The following is a 20,635-nucleotide window of genomic DNA, read 5'->3' as shown; positions in this document are numbered from 1 at the left end:
CGATTTGTATGAACGGAAGTTAGCCGATATTGCGCCATCGATTTTTCGATAGGATTTGGGCTCAGGAAAAAAAGTTCCTCTACGCATACCCAAAAATATAATTTTCGAGTCTGCGAAATTTAATTTTTTTTTTTACTTTTTTCGACTTTGATTTTTAAGATTTTTTTCCTGACCTACTACAAAAATTTTCATATGTATACCCTGTCCGACCCAAAAATGTCCGCTTAACACGTTGTCAGTTTTTTGAAAAAAAAAAACATATTTTTTATGAAAATTTTACAATCAAATAAACATTTTTTTGGTAGGTCATGAAAAAAACTTTAAAAATCAAATTCGAAAATAAGTCAAAAAAATAAAATTTCGTAGTGGAACTTTTTTTTCCTGAACCCAAATCCTATCGAAAAATCGATGGCGCGATATCGGTTAATAAATCGACCCAGTCTAATATACATACATATGTACTATATATAGCACATTGGATAAAGTTTCTAAGCATATCTACTATTTTTTTTTCTAGTCTAATTCCGTCATTTTATTTTTATATCATTACAGCAGCGATCACACAATGGCCACATTTCCCTTCATATCCGATACAGAATCACATCATCCAACTTTACAGTTGTCATTCCAGAATTTAAACGTGCTACATAATGAACGCCAAATACTCGCCGATGTGAGTGGCTTAGTAAGGTAACAACAAAAAAATGACATACAAACATACTGCCATACATTTTGAGTTACATACAAAACAAAAAACACAATAATTTTTCATTCATTTTCTGTTTATTTGCATTCTTTCTACGCTGTTGCTACGTTTTCTTAACACAAATACACACGCGCATCCATAAATGTGTGTATGTGTATATTATTACCAACATACATCTTAACTGCATTTACCGAACTGCGGCGTTTGAATGCATTTTGGTTTGGCCTCTTTTTCCACCTCTACGTTGTACACACACACACACAAACAAATACGCATAGCCCTGGAGAAGTTTTAGCCGTAATGGGTCCATCTGGTAGTGGGAAGACAACATTGCTTGACTGTTTGAGTGGGCAGCGTCGCATCGATGGTGGCAGCGTTTATTTGAACCGTGAACCACTCTCAAAAAAATGGCGCCGCAAGATCTGCTATGTACTGCAAGAGGAAATTTTCTTCTCTGGTCTCACACTGCGAGAAACTGTTATGTATACCGCATTATTGCGTTTGCCAGAGAAAACGCCGAAAGCGGAGAAAATCAAATTGGTTGATCGTATATTGGAAGCATTGGAGTTAACATTTTGTCAACATACGAAATTTGGTGATTATCTGAATCGTGGACTATCGGGTGGTGAGAAGAAACGTGCTAATATCGCATGCGAGCTGTTGACAAACCCGTTGCTGATGTTGTTGGATGTGAGTATGAAAATGAAATTGCACCTAAAATGGAAAGAGAGAGAGAGCGAGCGGTAAATCAAAACAAATATATAAAAACAATGAGCCAACTCTTTCTTTATTTGTATCAAGACTAGATACATAGTTGCCACTTTGGTCCATTCGGACCAAAAATTGGCCCTTCCAACCCCATTTGGTCCTCTGGTCCCTTTTTTTCAATTTTGGCCCTTTTTAGGCACTAGCTACGATTTTTGTACGTTTCTTTCTTTTTCACTGAGGTTAAAATTCACATCTCTGCCCACAACATTTGGCACACTTTCATTAACCCACATATAGTTTTCAATTTACTTTCATGGGATTCTTTCCACAAAAATTGCTCAGTCAGTTAACCTAGGAGATATTTTAGGCGAGGCATTAATCAAAAAGTGCTGGCTCTAAGGGCAAACACATCACACGGACTTATCAGAGAAAAATTCTTGTTTTAGTATTCAGATATTTATATCGGTTATCAAAAACTTTTCGTGATCGATTTTTATCACTAGTCGAGCTAAGACATTTTTTTTAAATACACGTGTTCCTCTAAGAAACTTTAACAGGGCTTGCCACTGATAGAGCCATAACAATGGCCGTCGAGTTAAAATTTAAATTGAAAACTAAGTAAATAAAGAAACTAATTGGTTTTATGTTTAGTTTACTTGCCACTCACTAAATTTATGTTCAGGCGTGCAGAGGGATATTGAGATTGCGTGAAGGAATTTAAGATTTTCTCACCCAGTTCAAAGTAGCTCAATGAGTTCAGGGAGTTCCAGGATCATTGTGGTGTTAAGGCACGCAGAATACTTGAAAACTAGGTAGCTTGACATAAGAAATATTTTAACCGTAAGGAAAAAATATTTCTCGAAAGCGGTAACTTTAAAATTGAATAACGAATCGCGTTTGAACAAATTTACTTTTATATTCAGATTTTGAAGCAATTGTAAAAAAGATTTAGTTTCGGAAGTAGTATTTTGTGTTTTATTCCCGTAGGTACAGAAATCCATAAACTTTAATAACAACACTGTTAAATAATTTCCAGTACAAACTAAAATATAATCAGGTTCCGTTATTGCACAGTTGAAACTTTTAAGATGTTCGATTTTTAATCTGAAGCCTGGGGGCTAAAAGGAAGTTCTTCAAAAATCACCCTTACTGAATCTAGGCCCTGGGCTCTGGTATGAAATTTCAACGGCCAGGGGAAAAAGTAAGCATCAATAAAAATAGCATTACCAAAACTGCTTGGAAGATTTGCTTTATTTCAATTATGATTTACTGAGTGTGCAACATAGTTCGGCTACACCACATAGTTCGGCTACACAAAAATGCAAATTTTAGAGACGTTTCTTACTTAAACCTAACTGCGCTATATATTCTATGAAATAAAAAAATAATGCTGGAATAAATGCTTGAATTAAGTCAAAGTCTCCTGTTCGCTATGTATACTAAAATATATAGGAAACCATGGAAACATCCTGCAATATTATATTGGACAACGACTACGACACTTTTGTGGATTGCCGAATTGCTTGTATCACAAGCAAATAAAACAAAAATTTGGTCCCTTTTTCTGAGATTTGGTCCTTTTTTCGATGAATTTTGGTCCCAAATGAAAACATCGTGTGGCAACCGTGACTAGATATAACTATATATGAACTCTCTCTTCCTCACTCTTTACTAAGTTTACTCTTAAAAACATACTCTTACTTATATTTAACTTATTTAATTTACAATTTTTGTCTTTTTCTCCCTCTCTCTCGTTTTTTAGGAACCAACATCCGGCCTTGACAGCCACTCTGCCATATCATTAATGAAATTTCTCAAACGTCATGCTGTGCAAGAACAAAAAACTGTTGTGATTACCGTTCATCAGCCCTCATCACAAATGTTTCATATGTTTGACAAATTGTTGTTGTTATACAATGGGCGTACTGCATATTTCGGTGAGGTGAATAATATTTATACGCATTTCGAAAGCATCGGTGTTGCCATCAAGCCACATTATAATCCAGCGGATTTTGTGTGTAAGTAGCACAACACATTTCCTCTGTCATTTCAAATATACCCAGTAGTGCTTCGTTTGGAATATAAATGTAGTTGATACTTGAATTATTTCGAAGTCACTGGTATGATTTTGGAGTTCAGTTCAAGGCCATTTCGTGATCATTTTAAACTACATACTTTCGGTTTTTTTTATAACTAAGCTGATATTTTTTGGTTAGATTGAGTTTTTTAGCTGCCAGCTATTTTTCCAATTTTTCAAACGACGAAGGTTGTATTCAAAAAAAAATATTGTTAGATAGAGTTGCCACTTTACTATTCTTAAATCGCATGCATTTCTTCGTATTCGCTACTGTCTTCAAAACCGTTTAGTTTGTTTTGAATTTGGGTCCTTTGGAGCCTTCCTAGCTAGGCTACTATCTCTCAGAAAAAGTTTACAAGGTATGAGGTGGGTTTGGTCAAAGGCTGAGGTATGCTCAAGTCAATCCAGAGTCGGATGGAGGTCCCACTTTCCCCACCTAAATAAGTACACAGTAAATTAGTGTTTTGATTTCGAACACACACACACACGCGGCTCTCGGGCTAAAATATCCACAACCTTGAATCCAGAAGAGAGAGAGAGAGAGAGAGAGATGTCCACTAAGTAGTATCGCTGATATTATAATCCAAGGACGACGGCTCTCCGCAAAGAGAGAGAGAGATAGAGTGCTAGCTAGCGGTGGCAGAGATGGTGGAGACGACGGTGGCTCTCGCTAAGGGGTGCTAACGGCGGTAGTAGTGACGGCGGTAGTTAGGATCACGCCCAGAGAGAGAGTACTGGATGACGGTGGCTCTCACCAAATAGCTATGACGACGGTGGTGGCTAGACTTCGGGATGGGATGTCCAAGGATATGGATGGCGATGATGTTGTACCTACGGCGAAGTGTGTATATTAGTATGAGGCTAACTAACTACAATATATTGGCTCGGGTATTCGGCTAGGGTAGTAGGGGAGTTTGTCCCGCCGCAGGCGTTGGGAAGTGTTCCCCTCTTACCTGAGCCGTATATCCGTGCATTACCCTTCCTCTGAGTAATATGGGGGGTGAGTCCCGTCTTACTCAGAGATGATAGCAAAATATTAGGGTTGCCCAATAGGCCGGGGGGGAAGTACCATCGGCAGAACCGACCTTGTAACTTTACCCCCCTCGACCCAAAGGGAGTCCCTGGAATATGGGTAAGGCTGCCCAATAGGCCTGGGGGGAAGTACCATCGGCAGAACCGACCTTGTAACTTTACCCCCCTCGACCCAAAGGGAGTCCCTACAATTTATTTATATTGGCTCGAGCAGTCTACTAGAGTAGTGGGGAAATCCGCCCCGCCAATGGCGTTGGGACGGGTTTCCTTCCTACCCGAGAAGGTTGCTCGTGCATTACCTTTCCGATGAGTAATAAGGGGTGTGAATCCCGTCTTACTCACCGGAAATGTGGGTAAACCTGCGGGGTGTCCGATAAGCAGGGGGGACGTACCATCGGTGGAACCGACCTTGTAACGCACCCTCCTAACTCAAAGGGCACCCCTTGTCGACTGCCAGTGGCGGCCGACACGCACTTCACTTACCTACGGCGAAGTGTGCCTGGTGTATTCCGGCCAATCATCTTATTCATAGGTAACTATGAACACGTTGGGAATTATGCTCGCATTGTCGCGTACAGCGCGCCACGAATGAAAATTCCCAAGCATTGTGCGTTCACCATCGCTGGCTTGCTTTGTGCTTGCGCGATGGTTGCTGGGCCGGTATGTATGTATATATGTATGTCGGTACATACACTACTAGGGGTGGGCAGTAAATGGAAAATATGATGTTAGGGGTGGGCGCTAAATAGAAAATAGATATTGTGGCGTAGCATTTGCTACGTTACAGTCCCCCTCCTACTTCGGCGGACGAAAGGTTGAGGTATTCTAGGGTTTTTGCGCGGAGGCCTGAACTACCATGGGCAGAGCCCAGGTATGTTTTATCATCGGTTGAATCCGATGGCTCGGCCGACATGTGTGTATATGTGTTCGTTGATGTTTTTATTATTATGATTGATTGATTGATTTTTTTTTTCTTCTTTTTTCAACAATAATGTGTACATTTCATTTGTGTTTAAATTTACATTGCAAGTAGAAATTCATTTTAAATTTACATTTCAAGATTAAGGTATATACATATGTACATTTTTATATTACAATTTCAATTTACATTTCAAAATTAAGGTATTTACATTTCATGTATAGAAAACTTATCAAACCAGGTCGGATATTGCTTCTCCTCAGCCAGCGGATCGTACCATCTTGTAGTGTTCTTTCAGCTTGATTATGGCGTGATCTTCGTCCACCCTACGCGCCGTGTTACACCCTTTTTGCGATTTAGCCATAGTCCGGGCAAAGAAGTCTGGGCGTGGTTTCCATTAATAGTATCGTGTGGCTCTCGGTTTGGTGCATACGGTATAGTGTCACCAGCGGTTGGTTTGTCGCATACGATGGCGTTTAGATGGCCGGCTATTAATGGCGGGTTCCAGAATATTTTAGCGTCCAGTATTCGTGGCTTATTTGCGGGCCACGGTACTGCGTCGAATGGAGGCGGTTCTTCGGGCATGGCATATTTCGTTCGTGCTTCTCTCGGCCCAACGAAGTTGCGGTTAAAATTTATTTCGGCGGTTGATTTGTGTTGGGTCGTATTTATGGCGAACGCTTTTTCTGGTAATTCCCGTTGCCAGTTCCGATGGGCTTGTTTCGTACGTTGTGCCACCCTTGTTTTGATAACGCGATTAACGCGTTCGGTAGGATTTTTGTGGGGGGCACACGGTTTGGTAAATCGGTGGGTGATGTTATGATCCTTCAGGATCGTTGCCGGAGCGTTCGTGACGAGTTGCTCGCCATTGTTGCTGAGGAGGATGGCCGGGTAATAACTTTGTTTTAGTGTTGTGTTGTGTATGTGTTCTGCGGCAGTGGTTGGCCCTTTTAGGTGTGTGGGTGCTTTTTGATGTGTTTCTATGAGCTCTAGGTGGTCTATCTTTTGCTCTTCGTTGAGGTGTTCCGCTTCTCTTATGTAATGCAGGGTTACGGATGCGTTTGCTTTGGTTGCACCGGCTGTGGTAAGGGGCTTTCCATCCAGTGAGACGGTAACGTTGCGCTTTGCCAAAAAGTCCATACCCAGGATAACACTCTCGGCCAAATTAGGGATAACAGACACCAACGTACTGGCTGTTTGATCATTGTATTTGACCTTGACCGGGTAGGAGTGGGTGCTCGCAATGCACGATTGGTCAGCGAGTTGCACGTTGCGACGATTGGATAACGGTGGAATCTTTCGTCGTTCCAGATGCCTTCTTACGGCTTCATTGATGTATGTCACGGTGGCCCCCGTGTCGATCAGGGCGCGGCACATCAATCCTTCGATGGACACCTGTATGTAAAAACGTCCGTCGTTCCCCATCCCTTTGGCTACGGATGATAATAGTGCGGGTGTTATCGGATTATTTCGGTTCATTCCGTAGCATGCACAATCCCTGGAGAGCGTTCCGTCTCTGCCGCATCTAGAACAAAAAAATCGTATATTGTTGTTGCAATAGGAGCGGCGGTGGCCGCTTTTCTTGCATCGCCAGCAGGTGTTTCTTGCATCGTAACGGTCAGTAAGTGTGGATAGGGAGTTTGTTATTTGATCATTCTGCTCCTCCAGCTCCTCGATTATTACTGTGCTTAAGCTATCTGCTAACAGTCGGCTCTGTTTGGCTTCTTCGCTTCGCAGCAGTTCGTACTCGTCGGTGAGCTCCATAAGCTGCTCTATCGTTCGGAACTCGCCCCGCTTCACAAAGAGTCGATACTCCACCCGTAGTCCGTCATATATGCGTTCTAGATGATCTTCTTTGCACAAAGTCGGGTGGCGGCGAATCATCGTCTGGAGGGCGAGGATATAGTCCTTGGCATTTTCTCTGCTCGTCTGTTTTCTTTGGCGGATAGCGTCCTCTAGCTGACTAATGTGTCGCTTCGGCAAAAAGAATTTTCCGGCTTCGGAGCGGAAGTCAGCCCATGTGTGTAGTTGTTGTTTTCGCAGGCGGAACCATTGAAGGGCTTTGGCACGCAGTATCTCTGGAAGGGTTGGGAGGAGTTGATCTGGCTTAATCAGATAGCATTCTGTCAGTTCCTCAATCCTTTCCAGGAAGTCGTGTAATGTGTCGCCTCCAGCGTAATGTACATCCCAGCGGCGGACTGTATTCATGACCTCCGTGTTACTTATGCCGCTCTGCTTGCGCTGGAGGGATATTGTTTTGATTGTGACGGCCGGCGTGGTGTTTTGCGTAGATGTGACTGGCCGGGCCTCTTCGGCGGCGATCTCCATCTCTACCTCTCTCAAAAGATTTTCTGTTGACTTACGCTTTCGTTGGTCTCGGACGTATGCGCTGAGTGTGCTGCGCAATTCGGCGACGGTATGTCCTTCGGTGTAGATTCGGTAGCGTTTGCATTCTTCGATTAGCCTCTCCTTCTTCAGCAGGTAAATCCAGCTTAGAGAGTCGACGTTGAGCGTGGTGGTGGGTGTTTCGCTTATCTTTGTGTCAATTGTTGGTTGTGTGTTCGGTGAACCCGTTCCTACAGTGTTGGTGCTCTCGATGGTTTTGGCACAGTCGCCTGAGGAGACGGGTCCCTGCTCGGGCGCCATTTATGAGGTGGGTTTGGTCAAAGGCTGAGGTATGCTCAAGTCAATCCAGAGTCGGATGGAGGTCCCACTTTCCCCACCTAAATAAGTACACAGTAAATTAGTGTTTTGATTTCGAACACACACACACACGCGGCTCTCGGGCTAAAATATCCACAACCTTGAATCCAGAAGAGAGAGAGAGAGAGAGAGATGTTCACTAAGTAGTATCGCTGATATTATAATCCAAGGACGACGGCTCTCCGCAAAGAGAGAGAGAGATAGAGTGCTAGCTAGCGGTGGCAGAGATGGTGGAGACGACGGTGGCTCTCGCTAAGGGGTGCTAACGGCGGTAGTAGTGACGGCGGTAGTTAGGATCACGCCCAGAGAGAGAGTACTGGATGACGGTGGCTCTCACCAAATAGCTATGACGACGGTGGTGGCTAGACTTCGGGATGGGATGTCCAAGGATATGGATGGCGATGATGTTGTACCTACGGCGAAGTGTGTCTATTAGTATGAGGCTAACTAACTACAATATATTGGCTCGGGTATTCGGCTAGGGTAGTAGAGGAGTTTGTCCCGCCGCAGGCGTTGGGAAGTGCTCCCCTCTTACCTGAGCCGTATATCCGTGCATTACCCTTCCTCTGAGTAATATGGGGGGTGAGTCCCGTCTTACTCAGAGGAGATGATAGCAAAATATTAGGGTTGCCCAATAGGCCGGGGGGAAGTACCATCGGCAGAACCCACCTTGTAACTTTACCCCCCTCGACCCAAAGGGAGTCCCTGGAATATGGGTAAGGCTGCCCAATAGGCCTGGGGGGGAAGTACCATCGGCAGAACCGACCTTGTAACTTTACCCCCCTCGACCCAAAGGGAGTCCCTACAATTTATTTATATTGGCTCGAGCAGTCTACTAGAGTAGTGGGGAAATCCGCCCCGCCAATGGCGTTGGGACGGGTTTCCTTCCTACCCGAGAAGGCTGCTCGTGCATTACCTTTCCGATGAGTAATAAGGGGTGTGAATCCCGTCTTACTCACCGGAAATGTGGGTAAACCTGCGGGGTGTCCGATAAGCAGGGGGGCGTACCATCGGTGGAACCGACCTTGTAACGTACCCTCCTAACTCAAAGGGCACCCCTTGGCGACCGCCAGTGGCGGCCGACACGCACTTCACTTACCTACGGCGAAGTGTGCCTGGTGTATTCCGGCCAATCATCTTATTCATAGGTAACTATGAACACGTTGGGAATTATGCTCGCATTGTCGCGCACAGCGCGCCACGAATGAAAATTCCCAAGCATTGTGCGTTCACCATCGCTGGCTTGCTTTGTGCTTGCGCGATGGTTGCTGGGCCGGCATGTATGTATATATGTATGTCGGTACATACACTACTAGGGGTGGGCAGTAAATGGAAAATATGATGTTAGGGGTGGGCGCTAAATAGAAAATAGATATTGTGGCGTAGCATTTGCTACGTTACAAAGGTTGCCACTTATTTCCAGTTAGAAAGAAAATGGGTTTGGCACATATTCCAACGAATATCAAATGAAGTATACTTTTAGTCGTATTCCAAAGAAATTACTGTTAGAAAATGAGGCTGCCACCCAACGAATATTACATTAAGGCGGTGCCACAATGACATTTTTCATATAGATGCGTTTAACACAAGCTTATGCATTCCAATAACATCGCCACAATCAACCAAGATGTTGCGCTTGTAAATATGAAGGAACTTCAGACGTGGTAATTGAAGTTTATTACGCCTTGCCCATTCACATACAAAATTTCGCGAAGCTCTGTTATAAACATTCTCCCTATATAAAAAAATACTAGTTAACATATTTTGTCTCGTAATCGATTGTTATATTGCAGTTTTTAATTGCGAAAAATGTTAGAAAATTTACCAGCCAGTGGGAAAAATAATTTCACTTGCAAAGTGTGCCAACACCCTTAGCCAAATCAACTGTCAAATTCTTCTTCTTATGCTTTGCTTGGAACAAAATTTGGGAGATGGCTACTTTTTAATATCAGATGGCGCCAGTGTCGCTCATTCTACCGTTGTCCATAAAAATACGTGCATATGAAAAACTGCTTATGTGTCGGACCTATTACATACCACATCTATTTCTTTAAATGTGCTTCAAAAGGGACTTAATTAAATTGTGTACACGGTTACTGTCTTTAGTCCTTTACTTAAGCCTGAGTTAAAGTTGACATAGTCATAACGACATAGTCATAACCATATGTTTACTTATCCATATCAAATTGGCATCAGTTATTGGTGCCTTAACCTAAAAATGGTGAAAATTTCATAAAAATTACGAAAACGCAAAAAGTTACAAACATATACCAAAAAAAGAAGTCTTTTAGCCAAAACGTATCCAAAACAATATAGAAAATCGAAAAAAAGTTAATAAATTATACAACTCAGATATTTTTAGGTTATGGATATGGCGAAAACCCAAAAACCAATTAGTTGGCTATTATATGGTTATGGCTTTAGCGTTATGGTATGGCACCATTAACCGATTACACTGATTTCCATAGGTTGGTTCGATCAGCTGTTTTCTCTGGTTATGGTTAAGACACCATTAACTGGCCCTTTAGGTATTACTTCTCAGACAAATTTCACAATGTTGCCACTTATTTCAAATTAATGAAAAAATTCAAAGATTTGTCAGGGATTATGTCGGGGATAAAAGCAGTACCCTTTATAAGTAATCTGAAGCTATTATCGGCTTATGATATGATTATTTTTGGGACCATTTATATATGGAGACATTGTGGCCGACAAAAACGCGTGCAACGTTGTCTTAATCGGTTAAGTAGAGAATTAAAAGAAACAGAAATTGCATACTATCAATCAAGAGGAAAGGCATAGATTTAAGCTTGTGGCTACTCTAAGACAATGTGCAAGTCTTACGGCATAAGACGAACAAAGTTGTTCCTATCTCTAAGGAAAGCGATTAAAAGCTCATAAATTGGCGTACTAACCGAGTTTTGGCGTCTCATATGTATAAATAAGGACTCGCTAGTAACAACAGGTGTAGAAGTATGTATGTTAGTTTAAAAAATGTCTAAGTAATCAGACCTTTTATTGTTTGTGGCGGCTAGTAAATACTGGGGAGATTGCCTTTCCTGCAAGCACAGTAAAAACCATTAGGTTCATCAAACCATTTTTGTCACAACATTTAGATCACACAAACCGAAAAACAGTTTAGCATAATGGATCCGTGTATCGTATGTGGAAGCCGATATATTGCTGTGATATAAAACTCGAATACGAAACTTAGCCCGATTTCGAAGGCGTTCGGAGTGCTCATAGCTCGATTCCCTAGCGCGAGCCTGTACATTTCTAATATTTTGCTCTTCAAGCCGATGTAAACGCCCTGTTTCAGTTTGCGATGTGGATTTTCTGTGAGGACGTTTTATTGCCCTAGTCTGTGTATTATTTCTAGAAATTTGAGACCTTGACCTTTTTGATATTTATTTTATTATATATTTATTATTAACCTATAATAACTTTAATTTACTATTTCTTTATATCCCTCTTCTTCTTCCCCTACCTCGCTATTTCCATATTCCTCTCCTTCTCGCTCTCTTGCGCACTCATCCTACCTTTTCGTCAATTCCTTTCGTTTAATACATATTTCGTAAAAACATAACATGGGGTGATCCCTGATCCATATTAAGGTATATTTCCCGGAAACGGGTTGACATATCGAAATAAAAAATGATCGGTACCAAAACATTTAACAACAGCTTCCATTTGATAGATAATACCTCTATAAACACCTGTGAATTCGTTTGGTACCCATATCGCTAAAGCACATACAGAGGTACCCTTGGTTTATATTAAAGCCTATATCCGGCCAATTTAAGGGAAAAGTCAAGAGGAGCAGGACGCAAATTGGAAGAGAAGCTCGGCCTTAGATCTCTTCGGAGGTTGTCGCGCCTTACATTTATTTTTTAATTTTATATCCTAAAAACAGATCGAGAAATCGCAATAAAAAGCATTCTTTACTTAGACCCTCATCAATAGCTTTCAACTGATACTCCTATTGCACGTACAGATACTACGGTTTTCCGGATCCATGTTTTAGCTTCATGACCTTGGACACGCAGCGGTATGAAATATAGCTAAAAAAAATATATTCGCAGATCTAGCGAAATCAGTCCAGTAGTTTCGCAGCCTAATTGTTCGGGATTATTTATCACAATTTTGTTTACATTAGATGACATCGGAGCATCTGATATAATTCCAATGTTATGGTGTTATCGAAGTGTTATCGATGTTGATGTTCCTTTTCCGGATATAGTTCCGGTACATTCCGGTAACAAGCACCATTGAGGTATTAGCCCGACTATCTCTTGAATCATTTCGTGGTTGTTTTCAGAACATTTCGAACGAAATATGCATTCGGGGTTAAGTTGGAAACTTTTCATTTTTTTTTTTCACGGAATTTGCCTGGTCAGACCAATTAGGGTCATTTTTCGATATTCCGAGATAATTTTAATATTATTTAAGAAGCATATCAGCATTTTCGGGACTACTAAAAATTATTTTTATTCATTTAGCAACTATGTTGAAAAAGGTATGGTAGGTTCATTTCGGTATAATTTGCGAGCATTTTGTAATCATTTCGTTGCCGTTTCGGATCTATCTCGGAGTCACAAGAGCCATTATAGAACTATGTTTGAAACTCTTTCTTGATCATATTGGAATAGTTTCATGTTTATATAAGAAATAAGCAATAAGCCTGACCGAAAGGATCGCAAAATCTAGGAAGTAGCATTATTTATGGTTTAAAAATTATGTCAAAGTGACTTCGAGGTAATCCCCAAGCAACATAAAAAATTTAATAATGGGAAAAAATGCCGAAATGTTACCTAAACGAACCCATAATTTTCGAAGATAATACCAAATGGTTTCAAAACGATGATAAAGTGGGCGCGTAGTAATCCCGAAGCGAGCGGTAAATAAAATTAATGTAAAAGTAGTCCCGAAAAATTCCAAATTGCTGCTAAAATGTGCTCAAGCCAACTACAAAGTGATGCGTGAAGTATTAATCTATTATTCAGGATTACTGGCAATGAAGAGCAACTTGAACGTTTTTCGAAATTATATAATTTCTGCTACTGGGTATATAATGAAAAATTTTACTTTCTTACTAATTTATGCTTATTTTTAACTTCTCACTCAACAGTGGAACAACTAAAATCATATCCCAAAATACGCGAAAAACTCTTCATAGCCGCCAAAGAATCGCATGGTAATTATTTAAATCGCAACTCTATAACGGTAACAACGAACAATCAACGAAATCAAGAGTTACACTCCAACACGCAGCACGCATTGCATTTACGTCACAGCAACGGTAACTTGCATAATGGTGATACAATGGTAAACACGATGACAACACTCAACATCCCCACAGCGCCACCCACGCACACAACAGCAACAACAACCGAGCTTGTGCACGAAAAATCATCACTGAAACGTGATGCGCTCATCAATGATATTCTCAATAATTATTACAAGGACATACAAAATAATCATAATCATCTCAATCATGATGCCATGTTAATTATAAGCGATCATACGAGCTCCAATGAAGAGGAGGCATCACAACAGTTGTGGTATAATCATGATTCACAATCAAATTCAAGCGCTACTTCAAGTGATTGCCATCATCATCATCATCATAATGATCATCATCATCGTTATGAGAGTTGTGGTGATACGGATTGGCTTGATTACCCAACGAGTTTTCATACACAATTTTGTGTTTTATCGAGTCGCAATTTTAAAGAGGCGAAACCCCGCATGTTGTCCAAATTAAATTGGTTTCAAACGTTCGGTTTGGCTTTGATGGCTGGTTCGATTTGGTTTCGAATTCCACGCACAGAAGAGTTCCTACACGATTTACAAGGTTGGATGTTCTTTTCCCAAACCTATTGGATGTTGTTTGCTCTCTTTGGCGCTCTTAATTCATGTGAGTTGGTGTGAATAAGCTTTGTTAATATGTATATAAGAAATTGAATTCGTTTTATTTTCATTTCTGTAGTCCCCGCTGAACGTGAAGTGATTAGCAAGGAACGCCGTTCTGGTGCTTACAGACTTTCGGCTTACTATTTGGCGAAAATGTGTGGTGAACTGCCGCTGGTAATGACGCTACCGACTGTATACCTCATGATATCTTATCCAATGTTGGGTTGTACGAGGTAAGCATTATGGAATGAGCTTCTTATATCATTCCCTTTTGTGGCCTAGGTGGTTTTACTATGTAGTAGATAAACTCAAAATGAGGTTGTTACTGACGACAAATTAAGGGTTGCATATAAGCTTTAAGAATTGTATGAAGCGAGAAGGCTAGTCACCCCAGCGGGTTAGGGGGTTAGAATATACCCGCTGTAGGCATGCCTGTCGTAAGAGGCGACTAAAATACCGGATTCAAAAGGTTTGTATAACGCAGCCCTTACAGGTTGCCAGCGCAATATATAGCTTCTCCGAACCCAATTGTCAACCTCGCCTATCCGTGGCGAATACTGTTTCATTAACAGCCGCGGATAGGCGAGGTTGCCAGCGCAATATATAGCTTCTCCGAACCCAATTGTCAACCTCGCCTATCCGTGGCGAATACTGTTTCATTAACAGCCGCGGCTCTGGCGACCCCTAACTCCTCACGGAGGGGTGGAAGGGCGGGATGGCCTAGAAGGTCGCATGTGGTCATAACAAATCGTTCCCGAGATGGTCGGGCTTGGTACAGGAACGTACCGGATCTGCATCCGGCAAAGGAAAATCACCTCGATAACACTCCCCAAGGCGTTCGGGGAGTGTCCTTATCGCTACAACAACAACATCTAGTCACCCCAGGGGGGTTTTTTATCAGTTGGCTGCACTCTACCAAAACCTCTTCGAACGTGCGAAGAGCAAGCAGTCTATTCAGAAATTTCAGCAATAACGATCTCATACTAATAGGTCCCGAGCTCATATAGCCAGCCCTACTAACTTAACCAAATGTGTTACTATCAACTCACTGTTCGGGTAGTGAAGGCGCTCCGCGAACCATTTTGGTCAAGAACCCATTAGGCGTGCTAAATAAAACATATTTTCTCAATTTTCTACCTCTTTAGTACTCTTCCAAGGAATCGCTTTCGTAAAGCAAACTAGTTTGTTGTATCAACGGTTTCTATCGCCGTTCATCTCAAAAATTTGCATCAAAATTTGCTTATGATGTTTCCTCGCTTTCATCCTCAACTTCCACATGCATTTGCTCCAGCAGTGCATAGAATTTCAGGATAAGTTAGGGAGGAGCAAATAAGGATGAACCTATCCACACTGTTCCGTTGGGCAGTCACTAAAACAAAAACTTTCCCATTTAAAGCCCAAGTGAGTAGCATTTAAGGTAGCCTACATCTGTAAGTTGCAGATACGGTCAGGCCTCTTCAATATTTTATATCCCGAAAGGCCCCCACCCATCTACCACGGCAACAACTAGTTTGTAAATCTAGTTTGTTGAGTTGTCAACGCTTTGACTTAGCTCTTACTCCCTCAAAATGAAAAGCGGGATATGCCACACTAGCAAGAGTGCGCGCTCTTCTCACAGGAAAAATAATATTGTTGCTTTCTCTTGAGAGGTCTTCTTCTACTTCCTCTAGTGATAACGAGACTCCCCGAACTTTTGGGGAGTCTTATCGATGTTAAAAGCCATGTACCGTATAGAGATCCGGAACGTTCGAGTAACAAGCACCATTAAGGTACTGGACCGACCATCTCGGGAACGATTTAATAGGACCACATTGAACCTTCTAACGAAAGATACCGGATACTTTTCCCATAGCAAACTGATGTGTGAACCATAAAAATGTATTCAGACTACACTTGTGAGCGGACCGGCACCCTCACATCAGTTAATTAATGTTATTACGGACGTTAGAAAGCTAGACTGGGTCCTATCTACTTTGGGGCCCTTCAAATCAGCGGGGCCGGATGGCATCTTCCCGGCCTAACTGCAACACTCTGCCGAACTAATAATGCGGTTAATGGTTATATTTAAAGACTGCTTAAGTCTTAATTACGTACCCCTTTATGGGGGGAGGTTAAGGTAGTCTTTATAACAAAGGAGGGGAAAGCCTCTCACTCAAAACCCAATGATTTTAGGCCCATGAGCCTATCCTCTTTTCTCCTTAAGACCTTGGAAAGGCTTCTTGAGAATTTTATCAGAAGATCGATATACCCATCGCTTCTTTCACAAGACCAACATCCGTATTGTAAAGGCAGATCAACCGATACTGCTCTGCACTTCCTGTTATCTGTCATTGAAAGGTCTATCGACCTCAAAGAATATACACTGGTGGCTTTCTTGTATATAACAGGGACTTTTAATAATGTTACTTCGAAGGCAATTACGTCGGCTTTAACGAATCTGAGCATAGACGCATGTCTAGTTGAGTTTATATACAAACTTCTTACTCGAAGAAAGATTTTCACAGAGCTTGGTCGACATATGATCCAGAGGATGGTAAATAGAAGCACCCCGCAAAGAGGTGTTCTCTCCCCATTTCTCTGGGTGGTGACGGTCAACCAGCTACTACAACTCATAGATCGGAGTGGTCATAAGGTGATTGCCTACGCAGCTAATATTTGTGATATTGTGCGGGCAAATTTCCTCAAACACTCTGCAATCTAATGGAGACTGCTTTATCAACCATTTGTAACTGGGCAAAAAGCTCAGGGCTCGGGGTAAATCCGAATACAACTGAGCTTGTCCTCTTTACAAGAAGGTACAAAACACCGAATCTGGATAGGAAACTACTCTGGAGAGACACGTTGTTTACTTGCAAAAGGGAAATTGGAGTCTGGTGGGGTTTCTCTCCAAAACTAGTACATTGGATCTATATAGCCATTGTGCGCCCAATTCTTTTGTATGGAGTTCTGGTCTTAGCAATACGCGGTGCTAGAAATCAGCTGGCACTTGTGCCTAAAGACGGGAGAGGGGTGAAAGGTCTTGAACTCATTTGTCGAAAAAACAAAGTCGATCACTGAATGCCGCAGATCTCTTAATGAGATGGCCCAGCAATTCAGGTTTAGCCTTGTATGGGTACCTGGCCACAGGGGTATTGAAGGCAACTATGTAGCTGACGAGCTGGCCAGGAAAGGTACGACCGCCCACATCCTTCCTGAAAATTACTCGGTAGGCATACCAATGGCCTCTTTTAAGTTCCGTGTGAGCACGAACACTATAGGTAGTGCAAATATACTCTGGTCAGCGCTTCCTACATGCGAGACACCAAAGTTTGTGTGGCCATCCTTTATAAAGGTCGCACTAACACTCTCTTGACCCTGAATAAATCAGGACTTTCGACTCTGACAAGGGTTCTTACCGGTCACTGCTTGACAAGTACTCACGCCGCTAGGATGGGCGTCGTATCGCACGATTATTGCCGCAGCTGGAGATGTATTGAGGGGGAGGAAAGCATTCAGCACCTGCTGTGCCACTGTCCGGCACTGAGCAAAAGAAGTATGGCCGCTTTCGGTTTTAACTTATCTCGCGGAGGTATCCAGGCTCGATATTAGGGCGTTAGTTAAATTTATTGATTCCACAAAGTGGTTTGAACCGCAGTAGCTGGTTGAGCAAGAGTTAATTAAACTCTTTCTAGGGCATCACAATGGGCCCGTTGATGGCCTAAGTGTTGGGCCTAAGTCTTGGCCCGGTCCTTTTAACTTAACCTAACCTAACCGCATGGTACAGGATCTATTGTGGTCACTTAATCTGCGTCAAAGGCTATTAGCTTTAAATGGCTCTCATTCTCCACAAAGTTGTAGTGGGCCTCGTTATTAGAGGTGTGCTGTTAGTCCACATTCTAGATGCGTTCCCAAACTTATCCCCACAAAGTTGCTCAATCCACGGTAGAAAGGTACAGTAAGGATTATAGACCAATTAGGACATCGTAATGTGCTCAACAATCTTCAATGAAGTAACCTACAGTGTACGTTAAATGTTCATTACATCTCCCAAGTTCTACGAGGTTAGCTTTACAAGTACTTATGTAAAAACTTGTTAAGAATTTCATAGTTGTACTGAACGAAATATCTATACAGAGCGCTTACTCTCTAACACCATGTCTCTCACTACTTACAGTTTCAAATTATTCTCTCTAATGTTGGTCTTCCTATTGCTGAACACAATTGTGGCGCAAAGTGTGGGTTTCTTTATCGGCGCTTGCTGTATGGATATGAATGTTAGCATTACTTTAAGCGCCCTCTATACGCTAGCCACACAACTCTTTGGCGGCTATTTATCTACACGCATTCCAGAAGGACTGAGCTGGATTCGTTATACATCTATGATACATTATGCATATCAAAATATGCAAATTTTAGAATTTCGCGAAGGGCCAGCGATAAGGTGAGTAAACTTTTTAATTTTTAAATAGTTTTTAGGACGTATACTAAAACGTGTAAGGGTGAAACTGTCATGTGTAAAAGAAGGGGCCTAAAACCACACTGCACACATGCACTGCCGGTATATCGCGGTTGAGCAGAATGGGTAAGGTGCACCGGCAAGCTGCCAGGCTCTTAACAGATGGAGTGATTCTCTCAACATCAACAAGGGTCTTTACCTTCACGATAAATTGCGTAAGTTGTAATATTGCCAAGCAGAATGCAATTCTGTCTTGAGCGATATCAGATTTAGACTTGTTAATATTCTAAAAAACATATTGAGACGAATATTAACAACACAAAGGGATACTGTCATCTCTAAGCCGATACTTTTATGCACATCAACAAATCAATCATTATATCTACCCATATGTCCATACAAGCAGCGGAGAGAAGCGCACAAACACATGCATATATCTGAGATGCTCCCAAAAGTAGGCAATCATCGGTGGAACCATGGTGGAAAGATACAAGGTGGCAGCATGGTGACATACCTACCTACAAACATAAATAAAAATTCCATGTACTTTGTTTTTGTAAATTCGATGGACAAATGTCAAAATTGTACATGCTGCCACCTTATATCGTTCCGCCATGGGTGGAACAATCATTATGACTACACATATGTACGTACACACAGCGGAGAGAAACGCACAAACACATGCATATATCTTATCTGAGATGCTCACAAAAGTAGGCTATCATTTGTGCAAGTATCACTCGCAAATACACGCGCATATGAGAAGCTATAACGTGCATCTCTAGTTATAGCTGGTGCCCAGGTATGAATATCCCGCAGCGCCCGATCCATCAAAGAATTTATAGCTGGTAACTAGTTAAATTCTAGAAACGTCTAGAAGTATGCGAACGAGGAAATCGAAGAGTATAAAAGAGCGCAAGCTGAGCAATCATGGAATCAGTTTGGTTGTGAAGTACTTTAATAAAGACCATTTTGCATTATTGAATATTGGAGTTATTTATTCAACAGTTTAGCGATACGAACGTTAGTAGAAGGTGTAAAATAAGTGGAGTTTCCCTAAATTCGTTACAATTGGTGTCAGAAGAGTAATTGTTGAATAAATTCCGAAGATTGCGAATACAATTTGGACATGGCAAAGTTGAGTGAATTGAGGATCCAGGATCCAGCAACTGAAGAAGGAATTGGAGAACCGTGGATTGAATACAAACGGCAATAAGATCGAACTTCAAGCACGACTACGAGAGGTAATGGAGTTCGAAGGAATTAATGAGGACGAGTAAGTCTTTGATCCTGATGTGGAAGAATCAACAACAAAAATTGAAGAGAAAAACGAAACATCGCAGACAGTTACCAGCACAGACTTGAACATGATATTGGCTGCAATATCTTCACAAACATCGACAGTAACATCAATGTCGTCGCAAATGTCATCTCAACTGGAAGAACAGAAGACATATATGTCATTACAATTGAAAATACAGGAGGCACGCATTTCAGAAATGTCGTTGCAAATAACATCCAAGATGGAATCACGGGAGACACATATTGCAGGAATGTCTTCAGAAATAAATTCGAAGATTGGAGCACAAGAAACGAAACTTGCAGAAATGTCGACACAGATTACATCCAAGATGGAAACTCAACAGGAATAACAGAAGACATATATGACATATCAGTTGGCTGAACAGTTGAAAGCACAAGAGGCTCGCATATCCTCGCAGCTGGAGGCGCAGGAGATAAGGGTATCATCGAAACTGGAGGCACAAGATACAAAAATTTTACAACTCGAGGACAAAATCGATGCCGAGATTGAAATATTGAGAGGTCGTATACAGGAGCTGCAACTAAATCGCCCAGCTGTTTCAGCAAGCAATCCGAAGGTAAAAACTCCATCTTTGAGACGGCTCTGTTCCTTTCCAGGTATTTAAGCTGCAATTTGAGAAGACGTCAGCAGTGAACAACTGAAATAATGAAGATAAAGTTGCTGCAATGTTCGTGGCATTGAAAGGGCCTGCAGCGGAAATCTTACAGACTATTCCAGAGTACGAACGGAACAGTTATGAAGCATTGATGGCCGCTGTCGAGCGACGTTACGGAAGCGAACACAGGAAACTGATATATCAAATAAAATTGCAAAGCCGT

The 20,635-nt window shown here is 41.8% G+C and overlaps 1 protein-coding gene across 11 annotated transcripts in view; it reads left to right on the top strand.

Annotated features, from left to right (window-relative positions):
* E23 (Early gene at 23) overlaps positions 1-20,635 on the top strand; it is a 251,388-nt gene that overhangs the window by 223,168 nt on the left and 7,585 nt on the right. For 10 of the 11 annotated variants that reach the window (XM_067767456.1, XM_067767467.1, XM_067767466.1 and 7 more), the window contains exons 3-8: positions 553-690; positions 985-1,396; positions 3,177-3,432; positions 13,274-14,062; positions 14,135-14,291; positions 18,212-18,478. In XM_067767456.1, coding sequence (XP_067623557.1) covers positions 553-690; positions 985-1,396; positions 3,177-3,432; positions 13,274-14,062; positions 14,135-14,291; positions 18,212-18,478 — 2,019 coding nt within the window. The remainder of the gene's footprint in view (positions 1-552; positions 691-984; positions 1,397-3,176; positions 3,433-13,273; positions 14,063-14,134; positions 14,292-18,211; positions 18,479-20,635) is intronic. The other variant, XM_067767457.1, reaches the window with a different exon arrangement.

Source organism: Eurosta solidaginis, chromosome 2 (genome assembly GCF_040869045.1).
Source record: "Eurosta solidaginis isolate ZX-2024a chromosome 2, ASM4086904v1, whole genome shotgun sequence".
In the NCBI taxonomy this organism is placed as follows: Eukaryota; Metazoa; Arthropoda; class Insecta; order Diptera; family Tephritidae; genus Eurosta; species Eurosta solidaginis.
This window is presented reverse-complemented; position numbering and strand designations above follow the sequence as displayed.